The sequence below is a fragment of the Impatiens glandulifera genome, chromosome 3 (assembly GCF_907164915.1).
Source record: "Impatiens glandulifera chromosome 3, dImpGla2.1, whole genome shotgun sequence".
Taxonomy (NCBI): Eukaryota; Viridiplantae; Streptophyta; class Magnoliopsida; order Ericales; family Balsaminaceae; genus Impatiens; species Impatiens glandulifera.
In genome coordinates, this window is record NC_061864.1 from 58,723,832 (window position 1) to 58,743,648 (window position 19,817).

General features: G+C 30.4%; 2 protein-coding genes across 3 annotated transcripts; one reads left to right on the top strand and one right to left on the bottom strand.

Moving 5' to 3' along the window:
• The first annotated feature begins 249 nt into the window (after nucleotides 1–249).
• Nucleotides 250–5,167, top strand: LOC124932512 (DNA primase small subunit). 2 transcript variants are annotated; one of them, XM_047473157.1, is made up of 17 exons: nucleotides 250–408; nucleotides 545–669; nucleotides 799–849; nucleotides 921–1,096; nucleotides 1,311–1,388; nucleotides 1,474–1,585; nucleotides 2,470–2,554; nucleotides 2,640–2,691; nucleotides 2,769–2,830; nucleotides 2,918–3,033; nucleotides 3,113–3,234; nucleotides 3,586–3,654; nucleotides 3,771–3,828; nucleotides 4,373–4,446; nucleotides 4,523–4,577; nucleotides 4,664–4,743; nucleotides 5,078–5,167. In XM_047473157.1, exons 2-17 carry the CDS (start codon nucleotides 573–575, stop codon nucleotides 5,138–5,140), a joined length of 1,350 nt encoding a protein of 449 aa, XP_047329113.1. In that variant the 5' UTR covers nucleotides 250–408; nucleotides 545–572; the 3' UTR covers nucleotides 5,141–5,167. The 2 variants fall into 2 exon arrangements, with proteins under 2 accessions (XP_047329113.1, XP_047329114.1); XM_047473158.1 differs by having other exon boundaries at nucleotides 256–408; nucleotides 517–669.
• A 2,595-nt stretch (nucleotides 5,168–7,762) lies between these two features.
• On the bottom strand, nucleotides 7,763–14,564 carry LOC124932511 (long chain acyl-CoA synthetase 4-like). The gene is made up of 19 exons (XM_047473156.1): nucleotides 14,237–14,564; nucleotides 14,030–14,093; nucleotides 13,856–13,945; nucleotides 13,713–13,769; nucleotides 12,815–12,863; nucleotides 12,628–12,704; nucleotides 12,504–12,543; nucleotides 12,329–12,423; nucleotides 11,121–11,288; nucleotides 10,915–11,025; nucleotides 10,742–10,829; nucleotides 9,774–9,840; nucleotides 9,611–9,686; nucleotides 9,415–9,532; nucleotides 8,982–9,230; nucleotides 8,762–8,901; nucleotides 8,406–8,588; nucleotides 8,202–8,321; nucleotides 7,763–7,963 (listed from the first exon to the last, which is right to left on the bottom strand). The coding sequence occupies exons 1-19, from the start codon at nucleotides 14,389–14,391 to the stop codon at nucleotides 7,928–7,930; spliced, it is 1,983 nt and encodes a 660-aa protein (XP_047329112.1). The 5' UTR covers nucleotides 14,392–14,564; the 3' UTR covers nucleotides 7,763–7,927.
• Between the last annotated feature and the right edge of the window lie 5,253 nt (nucleotides 14,565–19,817).

The following is a 19,817-nucleotide window of genomic DNA, read 5'->3' on the forward strand; positions in this document are numbered from 1 at the left end:
TTCGAAAAAAATAGTCATGTTTCGTGGTCTTGTTTTCGTGCCCGCCCATATTACTACTCATATTAATACCTTCAAATATTTTATTAAAAAATAAAACTCTACCTCCTAAACAAAAATTCAAAATCATCATTTTTTTAAACCACAATCCAAACAAGATGCTAGAGAAGAGATTGGCGCCATCTTAAAACATATCTTCGATTTTCCCGCCAAAACGAATACAGATGGAAGCGCCGCGAGCTCCATTTCATTTTTCTTCTTCTTCTTCTTCCTGAAAGCGCTTCATATCTCTCTAGCGAATCATTTTTACTTTCTTCTCTAGTCCGTCCAGCGACGAAGGGAGACTGCGACCTGGATCTTTGCTCTCTGTTGGAACGATTCTCACCAGCCTGAAGTCCACGGCGACTCCTGGTACGGTGATCGGCTTTTTTTTTTCTGTTTTCTCTCGAGTTCTGAGAAGAAAATCTTGTCAATAACCGTCAATTATACACTGTAAACATGCTATTTTTCTCTATTTAGGTTTTAACATTTCGTTCGCCTTTTGAAGTGGACAATATATTCAGCTGACCTAAAAAATGGCGAGAGAAGAAGCTGATAATGGACGAGATGACATGGTAATCGATACTGCTCTGCCTGAAGGATTCAACGCGAATTACCTCAAAACTTACTACGGTAATTACGGATCTATAACCTCGATTTCCACATTAATTGAGTGATTTCTTATGAGTTTAAAACTTGATTCAGTAGAATTTCAGTTTGTTGTTGCTATCTAGAGGAAATAAATAATTGTTATCATTGCAGGGAAACTATTTCCACATGCTGATATATTCAAATGGCTTTCTTATGGAAATGGTAATTGGATGAGGTTTTCATCATTTTAGCAATGTTGATTTTTTTGCTAAAATTTTATTTTGTTATGCCAGATGGAAAACATCCTGGATGTGATCAATCATATTCTGGAAGGCGAGAGTATTCATTCACACTGGACAATGATATATATTTGCGTTTCCAATCTTTTAACAGTGTACATGAACTAGAAAGTTCCATTAAAGAGAAGTGTCCATTCAAAATTGATATTGGACCAGTTTACAGTGTGGATGTAAGATATTATACAGTCTATTATTGCATTTATTCATGTTAGAATTATTTATTTAGCTGAAGTATTCTATGACTGAGTTGTTTCTCGTGTTTGAATGAAAGAGGTTACAAAACATGTGATCATTTGAAAATTTCCCAAGCTAATTTATACAATGGAATATTGGATCATATGCAAACTGTTGGAAATTCACTAAAATTTACGTTTTGTTCTACAGCCTGCAAAAAGGCATGCCTATGGACAAGCTGGTCAGAATGTTTTCACTCCTGTAGAGAGGGAACTAATCTTTGATATAGTAAGTTTCAAGCTCAGGAAAGTGGATATCTACTTGCTTAGTTTTGCTTCTTGGTTTATTTGACCTTGCTTATTCTTACATTCAGGATATAACAGATTATGATGATGTAAGATACTGTTGCTCTGGTGCTGATGTATGCTTAGACTGTTGGCCACTTATGACAGTTGCAATTAAAGTGATTGACACTGCCCTTAGAGGTATATAGTGAATACTGCTTCTAGTTTTTGCTATCTGTTAAAGCTCTCCTTTTTCGATTGATGATTACAGTTCTTACTTCACTGAAGTTTAAGGCTTTGTTTTTGAGGGTTATTTGGAATTAATTTGAAATAACTGAACATACAATCAAAAGTTTACTCAATAATCAAACTATCAACCAAAATACCTTCTATTTTTGTAAATATCATTATATATTTACTCCCCTATTGTCTTTTTCTCAAATAACCTACATCAAACAAGGTTATTTGAAAATAGCCCTAGATCAAACAAGGCCCAAGTGGTTTCCTTGTATTGGAAGGCAAATCTCTTTTGCTTTTCATTTTCTTTGTTGCAAAATGGCCTTAAAATAGAAACTTGATAGGTGGGAACTTCTCTGTATAGACACACTGATTCACGTCACGGAGTTCTTAAAAATTCTTCAAGCCACTTGGATTAATTTATGCTGCATCATCAAAACCAGTTTTGCTTTAGAGGATACTGTGTTGATTATCTCATGCACATGTAGTAAATTATAAATAGCAAGAACAAAATGAAAACCAAAATTTTGGAAAACTTCAGCTCCAACTCTGCCAAAATGTTCCTATAATATTTTCCAGTGAATAGATTACATTTTTTCCTATAGCTAATTTATAGAGATTGTTGTGACAATATCTGATAGCTATATAAAATATATATTTTTTTATAAATTGCTGAAAATCATGGAAACTGCATTCTTCTCGGCTTTCTGATTTTATTTGGTTTTGACCTGAGTCTGACTCAGGCTTTTCTTTTACATTTATGTATATGCTTCCATGTGCTTTTGGGTGCATGAGCTTGGATTGCATTAATGTCTCTCAACCCTCAAGTCTCATTAATCCTAATACAGATGACTTTGGCTTTAATCACATTCTCTGGGTATATAGTGGTCGTCGAGGAGTTCATTGCTGGGTATGTGATTCAAAAGCAAGAAGGTAATTTCACAAAAGCTGAATCTTATGTCTGGTTCTGTTTTATTTCATATTTTTGAAGTTTGAAGTATATTCAATGAATACCCAGGTTGAATAATGAACAGCGTGCAGCTATTGCTGATTATTTTCGAGTTTACAAGGTTATTTAAAACTTATTCTATAGTTGAAGTTTTCATGGTTTGGTGATCAACAGAATCTTATCTTGCCTTTTTTTCAGGGCAATGAGAATAGTCAGAGGAAAGTTGCTCTACTAGGCCATGCACTTCATCCTTTCCTTGTGTAAGCATTCTGTTTCATTTCCAATTCTATCTATATGATTGATTGGGTTTGTCCGTTGAGCCTGTATGATGTTTATGTTTGTTTCAGGAGAGCATACACTGAAGTTCTTCGAGAATATTTTGAAGAGAAATTGCTTTCCAGTCAGCAATTGTTTTCGTCTGAGGAGAGATTTGAGAAGATCTTAGAGATGATCCCTGATGAGTGTATGTTAAAATTGACTGTTGAACGGTTTGGAGTTTTTCACCATGTTTATGCTTAGTGACAAGTAGTTACGTTTTGCAGCCATTACTTCAGAGCTTAGAGGTAAGTGGCAGGAGAATAGGCGTTCTTCTATTTCAAAAGAAGATGTTAATGCTCTCCGTTGGGGACAGTTAAAACATATGCTGCAGTCTGGAAAGCAGAAGGTATGTGGAAATTCTAAAAGATTAGATTTTTATATGTTGGAATAATTGGGTATTTGCCAAGGGCTAAAAATGATGATATAAATCCAAATGATTATTGTTACAAATGGTTTATTTTTATCAAATTGTGCTAATCGGTCATGCCATGAGAAAGGGCAATTTTCTTCACATCTTGCTGCTGAAACGAAACATGCATCTCTTTTGATGTTATTCTTCTCCATCCATTTCCTTTCAATTTATGAAACATAGTAGGAACTTATGAATCTTCTTTTCCATGACAATTGAATTAAAGTTCTTATGACTTTTTATACATGATGTTGGAATAAAAACTAACGAATTTTTGTGTGTTTTCAGTCACAGGTGCTTAGAAGGTGTGTTGAAGAGATTGTTTTCTCTTATAGCTATCCCAGACTGGACATGGAGGTTTGCTTATCTCTTACTTGTTCTTCTAAAGTTGCCTGTTTTAGAATCATTTATCATGACTAGAGAATTACCTATACTTGTATTTCTGACATGGTTTGGGGTGTTTGTTTATTTAGGTTTCGAAACATATGAACCATTTGTTGAAGGCGCCTTTCTGTGTACATCCCAAGACAGGTTAACATCTCTCAATCATAGCATGTAACTATGTTTTTCCTTTTAAAGTTAAAAGATTGTCTTAAATCAATATTTGGAAGAGCTATCATTTAGGTTATCCAAAATTTAAGATCATAGTTTGTCAATGAGTTATTATTCTATTTTTAAGGCTCATGGACCCACTAAGTATATAGTGTGTAAGATTAAGGTTAGGTTGATATTGAAGTGAATGAATATGAAGAGTGTAAAACTGAGGATTTCTCCTAGTCTCTCATTGTAAGGCTTAGACCACATAGTTTAAGCTCTAACATTGCATAAAAGGAAGTTGATAATATCTCAAAGTATTCGCCAATTTTGAAAGCACTGAAACGTTTTTGATAATATGAATAATTTTGAAGCAACAATCTTTATTTTAAAAATGGCAATGCATTTAACTAAACATGGCAAAGAAAAAGAAAGATAAATGTCTTAATATCTCAATAATCTTACTTTTGCTTGTTTATTTATTATCCGATTCTAACCAAAGAAGAAAACTTAAATAGTGATCTGAAAACAATAATTGCAGGGCGTGTGTGCGTTCCTATTGACCCGAAGAATTGTGAAGAATTTGATCCAACAAAAGTTCCAACGCTTTCTCAGGTTTACTTCCAAAGATTGAGGAAATATATAATCTTCAGTTTTGAGTTTCTAAGTCTGTTTTTTTTATTGGTTACAGCTATTGGGGGAACTTAATATGGGAGGTCAGAAGATAGGAGATGGTGGAGAAGATGGTGAGTGATTTGAAATCATTTGTTTTTATGTTATTGAAGAAAGCAGCCACGATTGAATCGCCGTTTGGTTGATTGATTGATTACAGAATGGGAGGGAACATCGATGGACAAGGCAATCAAATATTTTAGGACATCTTTCCTGCAGCCTCTGCTAAAAGTGTGCAAGGTTTGTGCTGTTTTTTGAATATATGCATGTAATAATTAGGATAGAAGTTCAATTTGAATAAAAAATTCCTAAAACTTGATGAAAACAAACAAATAAATAATAAGGATAGAAGCTCATTTTATTTCTTCAATTTGAATAAAAAAAAGTTGTTTTTGTCTCATCAACGAGTTCTTAGTATATGAATCATTTAACAAAGAAAGAAAGAAGTAAATTAAACAATTTCTATAAGTTCAGAATGGAAACAAAATGAATTTATTTCCTAATATTACTGCTTTTGCAAGTGAGAAGTATTTGGTAATAAAGTATATATATATATATATATATTATATTGTAGGAGGAGATTGAGAATTCTTATAATGCAAAACTTCAACAATCCAGGAATTCCTTTAGCTGGTAAAGTATTTTATTATTATTATTATTATTATTATTATTATTGTCTGTTTCTTAGTCTGTTATGTTTTCAATTATGTAGTTTTATAACACTCCCTTGTAATGTTACAAGTTGTATTTTTTTTATATGTTATAAAATTTGTATTAATGTAGTTTTTATTTTGAATACAAATTTTAAAAAAATATCATTAAATTTTTAAGTAAGCACAATTTTGTTTTAGGTTTTGTATATATTTTTTAATAGAGTTCTATGCAAAACCCATATTATGGATATGAGTATAACATGTTATGATTTTTAGTAAAAATATGCTATTCTAAAGTTGATATTAATAATGTATTGTTTTAAAATCAATAATATACAGTTGTATTAATGTGAGATGATAGGTTAATAAATGCGGAAAATTTTCAAAATAATTAAAATTAAATTTTATATAATACATTCAATATTCTCTCTTTTCTTAGTTATGTGTGTTCTCTCATTTATTTATATTTTTTAAGAGTTTAATTTATTTAATTCAAATAAAAAATTAAAAGTCTGATGCAATTCCATTCCAATGTAATAGATTATTCAAAATGTCAATTTAGAAATAAAGTTGGGATCATTCAAAATTTCTATACATTTGTTTTCTCACCTTCTCATCATAAATGCAATGTCGACACATTTATCGTTCTCATTAATGAAGAACAAATCATTGAAGTTATCACAAAGCCAATGTGTACTAAAATAAAAAAACAATATTTTATTTATTTCATTGAAAAAAATAAATAAATTTATAATACTAATAATTATTACTAACGGGTAGTGGTAGTTCGATTCGGTACTATAACAACCGATTAACCTCTAAGATAAAACTGAAGATGGTGCATGAGTGTGTGTGTGTGAGAGAGAGAGAGAGAGATGTGATTTATCGATCCTAGAGGCGTCGCCGTTGATCTGAACCGGAAGTGGAGGAGGAGGATACATCCATAACAAGTGAAGAAGCTTTCATCACGAGTATCGCCTCTTAACCTTTTATACAGGTCAACAAGCATTTATTTCGTTTCATTTCATTTCACAATTGCTTGCGTTTCTCTTACGAAGAAATCAGGCTTTGAATTTGTTTAATTTACTGTATTACTCGATCAGTTTTTCTCATCCAATTGCGGCATTTCGATTTGAATCTAATTCCACGACGATTATGTATTTCGCATTCATTCATCTCGATCTGTTAGATTAATCTCTTCTCGTATTTATCTTGTGAAACTGTTATAGGTCAGTTTATTATGTCTTCTGATTTCCTGAATATTTAGTTTGAACAACATGATCGACAATGGAGGTTTTCTTATCGAATTCCGGCATTTTGATTCATCTTAATTTGCTATAAACAAAAACTACGATGAATGATTACATTCTATTCTACCATAGTCTGATCCATTCTTAAGAAGAAGATGTGTCTAGTATTCATCTTTAGTTCTCCTTTGAAACTCATGTAGCTCAGTTTATCACGTGTTCTAACTTTTATTTTCTTAATTACATCTTTGATCTATGAAGTACGTACAAATTAAGCTAGCTTTGATTTTGATTTTGATACTTAGATCTTTTGATCTATGAAACCGAATTTTGTTTCATTGATTCTAACTAATCTAAGCAATCATTTGTTAACCTTTACAATTACATGCCACACAAGGAGTTTATGATTATTAAAAGCTATAGAGATTGGGTACCATTTATGGAGCCGATCAGGGTGGTGACTCTTGCATAAAAGATCAAAGATTTAGGAGTTCAATTTCTACACATAACTTCTTAAATTAAATGATGGATGTCATAGTTTATGATTATGATAGTTATTTTAGAGGAAAATGTATCATCGGGTTTCTGAATAAATTATAATTTCTTTTATTTAAATTTTACTTTGTTCTTAGTAAAATTAAATTAAATTAATTGATTATTATTATTAATAATAATAATAAGTTAACTAATATAAGATAATAAAATTGATTTTAAATTAGTAAATAATTAATGTGTCACCTTTATTCATTTTGTTTGAATTGTGATGACAACCATATTAATGAGTAATATGTGTTGGGTAAATTAATTTATGTTTACGTTGAATATAGGGGGATTGAGTTGATGGGTTGAATTTATTAAACACAAATAGTTGAGAAGTAGAAGAAATTTAAAATTATTTAAATTTGGATCAAAAAAGGATTAACTTGTTAGTTATATTAATAAACAAAAATAATTTAGATTGTCCAGATTTATATTACATGTAATATTTTTTCTTCCCAGTTCCATCTTACCCTTCTTTGCTGCCTTATTTGGTCTATTTGCTATTGACTTCCTATTTCAGTTAGAGCTGGTTTGATGTGGGTCAATTGACATTTTATAGAGTTTTTTTTTTAAAGAAAATAAGTTATTTGGATTATTAATTGATTCAAATAAACTAAAGCATGTGTATGGTCGGTCTCTTATTAAGCATAAGTTATATAAACTGGCCCATGATATTGCAGAAAATGGTCACATGTTAGGGGACAAAGCAGTGAAGAAGCTACCTTCACTGAAAACAACAATTTCAGGTTCTTTCTGTTATTTCTATTAGCAAAATTTCATTTAAGCATTAGATTTCTACTATACTACTACTACTACTAATTGAATAAAACATAAATGGTTTATTTATTTATTTTGTATAAAGTGTAGACATGAATTGCTGCAACAAATCAATTAACTAATAAGACTGATCAAATCAATTAATACCACACACACATCCCATGTGTAAATGTTTTAGTTAAGGGAACCCTTTGAAAATGGAGAGCTTCATTTAGCATTCTTGTACATCTTATTGATAACATCCTGCACCAAGAAATTAATAATAATAAATACAGTTGTTAAGGTTGATTATCTCATCTCAAACACACACAAAAAAGGGCAGGCATTGTTGTCTGTTTTTTGTTTCTGGATTTGGTTTTAAATCCAGACCCAGATGAGAATCTGTGACCGTCTTAGTATCTCATCTGAATAAGGATTCAGATGAGATATTTGCTAAGACGTGTTTTCAAATGGAGCTGTAAAAATGAAAGATTGTGTGTACCTGGTAGTATTTGAGCAACTGAGGCCTCTTCTTCTTAAAAGTTGGGGTGATAAGGTCGCGCTCCATGTCAAATGGGATAGGGTCAATATGAACAGCCTTTATGAATTCAAAACCTTTTAACTGCATAATAATGATAATAATTTTAGAGAAATTATAATAACTGCCATAGAGAAATGAGGGGGAAGAGGAAAAAAAAGGAATTACCTTCTTCTCTTGTCCTATCTTTTTAAGGTCTGCTAATATGAACTCCTTGACCTTGGGATTTTCACATAAGGATTCAATATCTCCATCAACATTATTTGCAGCAGCCCACTGTTCAAGTGCGTGTTGGTTTGGATTCACAACAGCAATTAAGAAAGATTCGAAACTGTTCCCGTATACCCATATCTGAAATTCATACACACAACCTCCTTTAGGAAAAACAAAACAAAATCTAATCTGTATAGAATAGAAACATTTATTAGGAGCAGTTTAAATAAACTGCTAATTTGTTTTAACTTATTAATCTGACATATTAGATTAATCTGAATTGAAAAACAAGTCCAAAATAAGACACATACCGAGTCAAGAGAAGAAGCAAGGCCATAAATATTCTCCAAATTTTCAACAGCAACATATTCTCCTTGTGAGAGTTTGAAAATATTCTTCTTCCTGTCAATAATTCTCAAGCTTCCATTTGTTTGCCATTCACCAATATCCCCTATAATAATAATGCCCAAAAAATTTAAAATAAAATACTAACTAATTCATAAAAAAAAGGCTAATAGTAATAATAAAAACCTGTGTGGAACCATCCATCAACTATGACCTCTTGAGTAAGATCAGGACGTTTATGATAACCAGAGAACAAAGTATCTCCCCTTATGCAGACCTCACCACGAGGTTTATCCGAAGTAGTAGCATCGTAACCCATCTCAGGAACAGATTCTAGACAAACGTCTACATTTGGTACTGGGGGACCAACAGTTCCAAGCATATCCATCTCGTGAGGAATTGATACAAATGTTCCCGCACATGTTTCAGTCAGACCTATTATAAATAACGAACCCAAAACATTAGAATCACATGGTTTCATTTGGAAACATAGTTTCCCTAACAATAGTTATCGGGAGTTTGATTAAATGATCAAAATATCCTTAATATTTAGACCTTATGAAATAGAGAAACATCATAGTATTTTGGTATTTAACTAATGATTTGATGAAAATATTACCGTATCCTTGAAGAACATGAGCACAAGTTACAACTCTTAGAAAACTTTCAACATGTGCTGCAAGAGGTGCTGCTCCAGATAAAATAAGTCTTACATTTCCACCTAATCCTTGTTTTACCTGATCACAACACATTACAAAATTTGAGAAATCGCAAGACCATATATTATATATAATATACAAAATCAAACATTTTACCTTATTGAAAACAACTTTGTCGCACAATGGAGCTGCCTCGATATGTTTATGCCCTTTAACCATGTTATGTTGTTTGCTACAAACATAAGAACAAACAAACAAACATTAGACAGGTCAAATCTAACTACAGTAGGTTGGTTTATTGATAATGACAAGAACTTACTATGAGAATGCAAACTTAAACAACTTGTTTTTAATGAAGCCTCCAGATGAAATCTTCTGCTGCAAACCTGCAAAATGAGGGAGGACATTCCAATATTGAAGGGCATTTAGATAAAATAATACAACTTGAAAAATCAAATACCCTAATCATTTCAACTTCAACAAAATCTATATTTTAACTACTAATATATCTGGTTTATTGGGGGGTGTTTTGGACAATTGACCCAAGTAACTTGGAGATTGTTTGATGTGGGCTATTTGAGATTATTTCCAAATAAGCCACTATCAGTCTATATCTACTGTAATATCACATTACCTAACAAAAAAAAATATTAAGGATATTTTGATCATTTTACCTAAAACACTTATCCATTAATCCTTGCACAAAACAATGTTATTTAAAATAACCACTTAGTTATTTCCAAATAAGCCACTGTCTAACCTACCATCATATCATTCAAATTACCTAACAAAAATACTAAATTATAACTACTTTTTAAAAAATAATAAGGATATATTGATCATTTTACCTTAAAAATGTATCCCCTTAATCCTAACACAAAACAATGTTATTTAAATAACCCTAGATCAATCCAGGCCTTGTTTTTCCCCCCAAAAAAAATTAAAAAGATTATCTGGAAATAAATCGAGATCAAACAAGGCCTTGGATCTAATCCAAATAATCCAACATCAAATCAACAATTAAAATGCCAAAAGTGCCCTTATTTTTATTTTTTACAATATTATTACAAATATCAAAGACTAAGGGTATTTTAGTAATGACTCAAAATAATACAAATAATTCACTTTCTCATCAAACAAGCCCCAAGATTGTTAGTAACAAATCATGATTAATTGAATAAACCTTATTTTGTAAACAATAATGATCTTGTCACCTATTTTGCATAGTTTGGAGGTATTATAAATTTACGAATCTCATTGAAAACAAGAAGAGGACGAAGACCATACCAGAATAAATTCTATCTAGCACGCGTGGAACAGCACAAAAAATGGAGGGCTTTAGCACGCTAATATCTTCTAGTAGTAACTTGACATCCTGAAAATGTAAAAAAAAATATGATTATCTGTCACCCCTTAAAGAAATTATACTCAACAGTACAAGAAACGAGATTTCCACATACCCCGCGCCAAAATCCTATTGAAGCTCCATTGCTGATAAAGTATTCCTCAATTACCCGATCAAATATATGTGCTAGAGGAAGATAAGAAAGATAAACATCTTTTGCATCCAACTGTAAAAAAGTTAAAATCATAGATAAGAATCTGAGATTTTCCATATTATTTATTAACATCTTTGCGGAAATAGCTTTTGTGTGAAGACACTTACCGCCTCGTTCACACTTTCGAGAAGACACCTCACACCAGCTATAAGAGAAACAATGCTGTTATTGGAAATCAATACACCTTTTGGATCACCAGTTGTGCCACTGGTGTACATTATTGTACAAATGTCAGTTTTCTTCTTCACTGGGAGCTCATATTGGTTGTTATCTCCCTTTAAACAATACAATTAATATCAAAATGTGATAGGAAAACAAACCAAAGTTTTAAAATGCCATGAAATAGTATCACATCTCCTATCCTATAAAACATTCTATGTTGAATGAAAATGAGGTTTATTTCAGGGATTGTTTGATGTGATTTATATGGATTAAACAAATAACCAATGGACCTAGATACAAAATACTAAGTAAACGACATTTTAGAAACAGAACAGTTTATTTCGAAATAAACCCAAATGAAACAATAGGAGTTATATGAATATTGTATCTCCATTGGGCTCTATAGGTACTACTATTAATTACCATAGTACCCTTATACTGTTAATAATATATCCTAGTACAGGCTGTGTAGTGAGTTATAACTTTCAATAAAATGAAATTATGACATTTTCTTAACCACTTCTACAGACACAAAAAGAGGTCATAATGGGAAAGATTATGACATTTTCTTTGGAAGTACATTTTCTTTATAAGTTGTACCTTAAATGAATCATAAACTGTTTTCTTATAATAGCCTTTACTACAGAAAGGCTAGTGTGGTGAGAAGAGAATAACTGGAAATACTATATCAGTCAATCTCCAAACATAGTTCTTCCCGACACTGAATATTACTTGAGCAATGAAAATTTAATTCTAAAATGGCTCACTCCATGTTATATCATGAACCAACTGCACTGGTGAATTTTAAGATATATAGTTACAAAAAATTACAGTAGGGATCATGATCGAAAAAATCTTATACTAAACAAAAATCACTCTCAATTTTAAGTTTAGTAATTTTTCAATGAGATCGTGATTATCAAGTAACCTTCAATTTAACTTGATATTGATTATGAATAGATTGGGACACGATTTCAGTTAGTCTTTAAAACTTACTAGTGAAAAGAAATCTAATTTGATTTATTATAAAATTTACTGTCGGAAAACATACTGAAAACAAATCTACATATTTAATATTCTTGTTTGATATACAAAAAAAATTCACTTAAAGGTATATTAATAATCTTAAATAAGACAATCTCCAAGTACTTACCAACAATAAAAAATCATCCCATGAATATATAGCCAAACCAAGGTTCTCTACTGTCTCCCTTTGCTCGGATGTAACTTTACCAAAACTCACAATTGCTGTAGAATAAAATGTTAATGGGTTATAATTTTACTCCACATATAAATGAGAAGTGGATATTTGGTCAAATATATCTTACTTTTCAAGAAGTCCTTTGTACCCGGAATAGTTTTCAGCACCTAAAAAACGTTTAAAAAGATTAACAATGAATTGAGTTGGGTATCATCACTAACAAGAAAATAAATGGAGATCAAGACACAGACCTCGCCAATTTTCTTTTCTTCCACGAAAGTAATAGAGATCTCAGCATGGGAAATGATAAATTCCACAGCACCAGCACCTGAACCATTTTGTATATACGGTCAAACATAGTTCAACCTCTTTTTTCTTTAGAATAATCCATTTGTAAGATAACAATCTACCAGAGATAAATAGAAGTTTAGATCATACCTAGAGTGTCATACAAAGGAACACAATAAATTCCATGAGCATTGCATGCCTGCAATGTTTTCAGACAACAGAACAGGTCTCAAAAGCCATGTCAATGTCAACAGCAGTACAAAAGCATACTGTCTAGAAGAGACCTGAAAAACTCTTAAGCACAACAAAAACTTAATAATAGAAAATTTCTGGAAATTTTAAGGATAAGTTGACTTCATTTAGAAACATATTTTCTCATCCGGATGTGGATCTAGAAGGGATCACGTTTGAAAACTGAAATTAGTCAGATTCAAAAAATTAATTATGGTTTCTCGTCCAGATATCCAAATAGACCAGATGAATATAAAATAGTTAGCTTTCTCCTTTTCCTCCCTCAAGTCACCGCGATGCAATTAGGAACCATTTTTTCCGATTGTCCCTACTCTTTGGCTATCTCTAGAAATGTTACTAGATGCATGTCACTAGGACAAACTGGACTAGGATTAAGGATTGTATCATTGAAGAAACTATTAGGCATAGCTCTTCTCTTGCATTTTGAAATGCCTTTAGGTGCTATTACAAATAGTAGAATATGGGGTAAGTTTTATAACTCATGTCCTAATTGATGGGGGCTCCACTAAACCCGACTGAAGTTTAGTCTTCTTTGAAGGGGATTTGCTTTGTATTGCCTCGACTCATCACATGTGGGCAATTTGATTGATTTTCCTTTAGTTGATACCTTAAACTTTTGCGCTTGGGGATCTTAGCATATTGAGGTTTTTCCCACCCTTTTTTCAATTGAGTATAAGACATCAGGAAGTTCTCAAAACATATGATGTTTCTATATGCATAAGCAACAATCAAGTAGGCATTTCTAAAACCTAAGAATGATGTATCCATTCTAGGGCTATAGAAACTTTAAAATTACCTCCATGCTCATTATCCACTCGGGAGAATTAACACCATAGATTCCACACCTTCCTCCCTAATAAGAGAGACAATAGGTCAAAGAAAGAAAGATCCCAAACAAAAAAGAAGATAAAATAGCTAGCAGGAATCATTAATTATTACCTCCCCAACACCACAACTGCGAATGGAATTTCCAAGCTTCATTACAATATCATATACTTGCTTGTAAGTTTGCCAAACATATTCTCCAGCCTGCAAAGAAATGCAGCAGCAGAAGCATTAGATCCAAAATTGATCTCAACATCATATTTGCAAAAACATAATCAAAATATATACCTCCCCATTGACAATCTTACGCTGGCCAAGCATTCGATTATTAGGATATTTATCCACAGACATCCTGTTGCAGAAGACAAGAAGAAAGAAAGAAAGAAATCATCATAAGTTGAACAACAACTAAGCTCTCTATAATAGAAACCCATAAATGAATCAGACAGAGGATCCTATTGGAATCGAATCTAGTAAACAGAGAGACAGACATACCGGAAGATGTCCCAGCAACTATCCATTCCTTGAATCGGAGCTGGAAAACCATTCTTGGCGAATATACTTCTGTAAACAGGTCCGATCGATGGTCTTCCATTCTTGGCTTCCTTGGCTGGTTCTACTTGAACTGTAAATTCCTTATGTTGTGGCATATCTATCTATAATAATAATAATACTATAGTATGAAGATGAAGAAGAAGAAGAGATTGAAATTTGAAGTGATATATGTAGGAAATATGAGTAAAGTTGAAAGAAAAGGAGAAGAAGATTGATATAAAAGGGGTGAGAAAGAGAGAGAGAGGGAAACACGATAAATTTTAATTGGTTCTTTTCTTACGAAAGATCAGAGAACATGGGAGCATGTATATATTATGTATCAATTACGACCATTCTTATAAACTCATCCTCACCGTCCATGTTCGCTTTATTTTATTCATAAAATACATATATATATATATATATATATATATATATATATATATATATATATATATATATATATATATATATATATATATATATATATATATATATATAAAAGAGTGAAACATTATATTTACATTATATTTGTTTGAAAATGAAATAATATGACGTAATTTAATTCTAATTGATTGAAAAAATCTAAAAAAAAATTATCTTAATCTCTTCACACTTTTTCATTTTTCCACGTCATTCTATCTTATTATCACGTTTTTTTAATATATTTCAAAATATTATTTCATATAAATGAATATTTCAAACACAGATCAAACTTCCTGAATGTTTCTTCTTACCTCTCAAGTCAACTATTATTGATTAAATTGAAAAAATCTTCTTCAAAGAGATTGTACTAACCACACAAAAACAAAAAGTAATAGATAATTATTTCTATGACAATATAGCCATTTTTTAAATAAATAATATCTTTTAAGATATTAGAGTTTGGATTTTTCTAGATATTTAATCAAACAAGTATTAAATTATTTAATTTATCAAACTAAAATATTAAAAAAATATTTTTATTTTTATGAATTTATTTTTAAATATAAATATAAAATATTATAATAATTTAACCCATTAAAATATTTAAATAACCTACTTTTTCATCATACAATATTATTTTTTTAATTCAAAAAAAAAATTGAGTAATTGGAGTTATGGTAATTTTCTACTCTAACAAAATTAAAAATAATAATAATTTTTTTTCTAAAAATTCAATAAAATTATATAATAAAAAAACTCTCTAAAAAAGAATTCAACGGTCTAATATTTAGATTACATTAAAGTCGGGTCTAAGTTTAATCAAGTCTTTGATAGCGACTTTTCAGTTATTAATTTCAAATAAATGTTTTCTTTTTTTACAAAAAAACTGCTTTTTAAGGTCTTCTGGTTAGACAGCCGGTTCTGTTTTATTAAGAAATAAATTATGTGAATTTATTATATAATAAAAAATAGTTGTTTATTGTTGAGTAATTGAATTTTAGTGGAAGAAAAAATAATAGCTAACATAAGGTAAAAATATTTTATATGTGAGTATTTGTTTAAGGGCTTGTTTGATTTAGTGTTATTTTGAAATAATCTAGTTTCATTTTATTAAAAATTGTATTTAATGTATTTGAATATTATTTTTGTTTAAGAAATGGTTGTTTAAATCAACTAGTTATTAATATTTAATACAACAGCTCATCATCATACCCCAAGAAGGAGACCGACTTAAGAAATTAATACTAAAATATTTTTTTATTATATTTTTTCACAAATAAATATATTTCAAACATTTATGTCATACAATTTGATTCAAATAAGCCATTGATAATAATAATAATAATAACATTATATATAAATAATATTAACTTGTGTAGACCATATCAAACAAAGCATTAAGACTATTGAATTTGTTCTCTTATTTTATTCTAAAGTCGTATAATTGTTCTAAACTTAATAAATTATTGTAATCGTACTTTTCAAGGTTTGTCTTTTTATAGGATATATTTTAAATGAATAATAACAAATTTAAATGGTTTAATATTTATAAAAAAAAAAATTAACCATTTAAAAATATGGAAATTGGTATATTTTTCTTAGGAGAAATGATTTATAGACTTTACATCTATGTAATTAGAAGTGACATTTTATTGTTTGCTATAATTAAAATAATAATAATAATGATAAGATTATATTATATTATATTTTAGATAATGATTTATATTAATAATAACTTTTTTTATTTAATATATAAATTATATTTTGATATAATCAAAATTATAGTGCAATATTTATTTTTTGTTTGAATACAGTTTTTTATTTATTTATATTATTAATTGTTAGAATATCTTTCGAAACATGATCAAATCTTATTTTGAAAGAAATTCAATTTGAAAGAATTATTAAATTGTTTTTTATAAACAGATTTGTAAATGCAATTAACATGAAAATAAATTAGTAGAGCATCATCGCGATGTTCCGAAAGAATCGTCCATACATTTTTCACCCATTCTGTGAGGTAGAGGAGGTAACACATTTATGTTTTGCTGACGATTTGTTCATTCCAGCGCACGCAGACGTTGATTCCATTAAAACAATTAGGTTTGCACTAACATTCTTTTCTGAGGTAACATGTTTAACTATTAATGAAAGCAAAAGTGTGGCATTTTATGGATGCGTGAAGGACGAAACAAAGCATGACATATTCAACATCATGGGTATAAAGGAAGACAACTTTCCCATAAGGTACTTAGGAATTCCGTTAACTGCGAAGCAGATCGAGAACTCACACTGCAAGTCACTGATTGAAAAGGTAAAAAACACGATATCTTGTTGGGCAGCAAAAAAACTTTCTTATGCAGGGAGGATCGAACTTATCAAAACCGTGGTTATAGACATAGTTGATTACTAGGCGCAGCAAATGGTCATTCCGAGCAAGGTAATGAAGGAACTTGACACACTGATGAGAAACTTTATCTGGGGTAGTAGTGGAAGAGGAGGAAAGAAAGTCAAATGGACCGCTCTCTGCAAACCGAAGGACGAGGGAGGCATCGACTTGAAGAACTGTATCGAGTGGAACAAGACTCTAACCTTCAAGCATCTGTGGGCTTTAAAGCGCAATCAGGAGTCACTATGGATTAAATGGGTGCATACGAGGTTTATGAAACACGAAACCAGTATCTGAACCTGCAAAATTCACGAAGGTATGAGCTGGTCTTTAAAAAAGATTCTTAAACTAAGAAGCGATATTGCAAATATTTATGACATCCGACTAGGGGACGGGAAATGCACTCTATTCTGGCACGACCCCTGGTTCGAAAACCAGCCTATCATCGACAAAGAGGAGTTTCAAAATACCCGTATCAGAAGGGACTGCGCAAAAGCGAAAATCAGAGACATCAAAGACGGGAATTGAAACTTGCTCTTGAGAAGAATTCCAGTAGGAAAGAGGATACTTGATTATATAAATAACATACAACTACACGACAGACCGGAATGAATGGAAAGCTGAGGACAATGGGAAGCTGGTATTGAAGAAAATATGGGAGGTAATATGGGAAAAAGCACAGAAAGTAGAATAGGCTCCTCTTGTATGGTCAACGAAGATTATCCCTCGACACCAGTTCATCATATGGCTCGTCTTTTGGGAAAGACTTAGCACCCGTGATCGTATCAGCAAGTATATGAGCATCCCGGACGCGAGCTGTCTTCTATGCATAGGAAATGAAGAAACCATAAATCACCTATTCGGGAGCTGTTGTATTGCTTCGGAGCTTTGGGATAGATTTTATAAAAGTCTGGAGCTAATTAGTTTCCCGAGTGAATGGAATGAAATCAAAGAAGCAGTACTACTCAAAGCCAAGAGAAATAGATTTGCAACAAGCGTGTTCAAGTGCGGCTTTGGAGCAGTGGTGTATAACATTTGGCAAGAACGAAATTCAAGGATATATGGCAAAACCCGCAGGAGCGTTGACGAGTTATGGAAAGATATTGTATCGGATTGCAGCGCTCTCGCGAGAACGTAGAGAGGAATTCCAAGCACGGAGCAGAACTGAAATATCTGTAGGAACTAGAGTTTATCATTTTTTAAACTCACTAGAATTGAAAGCATTGTAAATAGATAATTTATTTACGTTTTTAGCTTTTTAGCTTTAATTCAGAATGTTACGACTTCAAAATTATTTTAGACCTGTCTAGAATGATCTCTTAAACTCGTGGTTTTTTTCCCGTTTTTGATAATTTTTAATGAAATGACGCTAATTTGTTTAAAAAAAAAATGATAAACAAACTGTTTTTTTACTTTCCAGATCAATTTGCTCCAAAGTAGTTAATTTTTTATTATTAAAATCTTTATTTATTTTTATTTTTGTGAGAGATATATTTATAATTTTAGAAAAGTACTACTGCCTCACACCTACTTCAATTTAACATATTTTTAATAAATACTTTTAACTTTTTTTTAGATAATTTTTTGAAAATTAAGTTATTTTAATGGGTTCACATATTTTCCTACTTAAATTATATATACTTATTTTAATAAAATTTAGTAATTTAGTGTTTTTTTTATTTGAGAAGACTCTAATGAGTTTAAGAGTGATTTGATTATTTTGTTGAGTTTGTTTACTCATTATATATTTTTTAAATAAAAATGAATACTATAATTCCTAATTTTGTTTTACTGAGTTTTTAATTGATTAATTATTATTTATGCAATTTGACTATTTAGTTATAATTAATTTTTGAAATGTATTTTTTTTTTTTATAATGGGTCGCTTTGAGTTAGTTGGGAAGATGATCAACTTAAGTTACGACCCTTTAATTTATTTCAAAAGTTGTTTGACATTTTCGTGTTGATTTGAATCAAAGATGGTGGCAGTTGAATATTAATTATTATTATATATATGTCCCATATTATTACACCTATATTTGTCATTTTTATTTATTTTATGAAGTCAAATACTAATTAATTTTGATTTAACTTATTTTAAGAAATAATTTAAATCCTAAAAATAAAATAAAAATAAGATAACTTCATATTTTAATAGAAATAAATATACATAATTCATTATTTTTTTTGAAATCTAAGAATTTATTAATTTAAATAACTCAACCTAAATAAATATCATTTTAACTTTATCTAATTAACAAACAAATTATTATCTCAAATAAATTAAACAATTTGATAAAAAAAATTAATAATGAAATATTGAGTATATCAAACACTTGGGTATTGTTTGTTCTTGCATTATTTGTGGAGGAAAACTTGATATAAAAGTGGATTATTTAGATAATAATATTTAATAGTTTATATTATTATAAAATGTTATATAAATTACTGGAGAATAATGTAAAAATAATCCAATGTTAGTTAAGTGGCTTAGGTCAACTAATTCTCTAATAAAAGTTGATAAAAAGAAAATAAAAATAAATAAAATAAGATAGCTGACGTCAGGATGGGAGGGGATGAGTCAGCCAACAACCTGTAACTTGGGGACCTGATTTTATAAGTATACAGCTTTAACTATTTTTAAATTATTGATTTATTCTGAGTTAGGTCTTGTTTGATTTTTAAGTTATTTGAACAAAATATTTTTTTGCATTATTTGAATAAGAT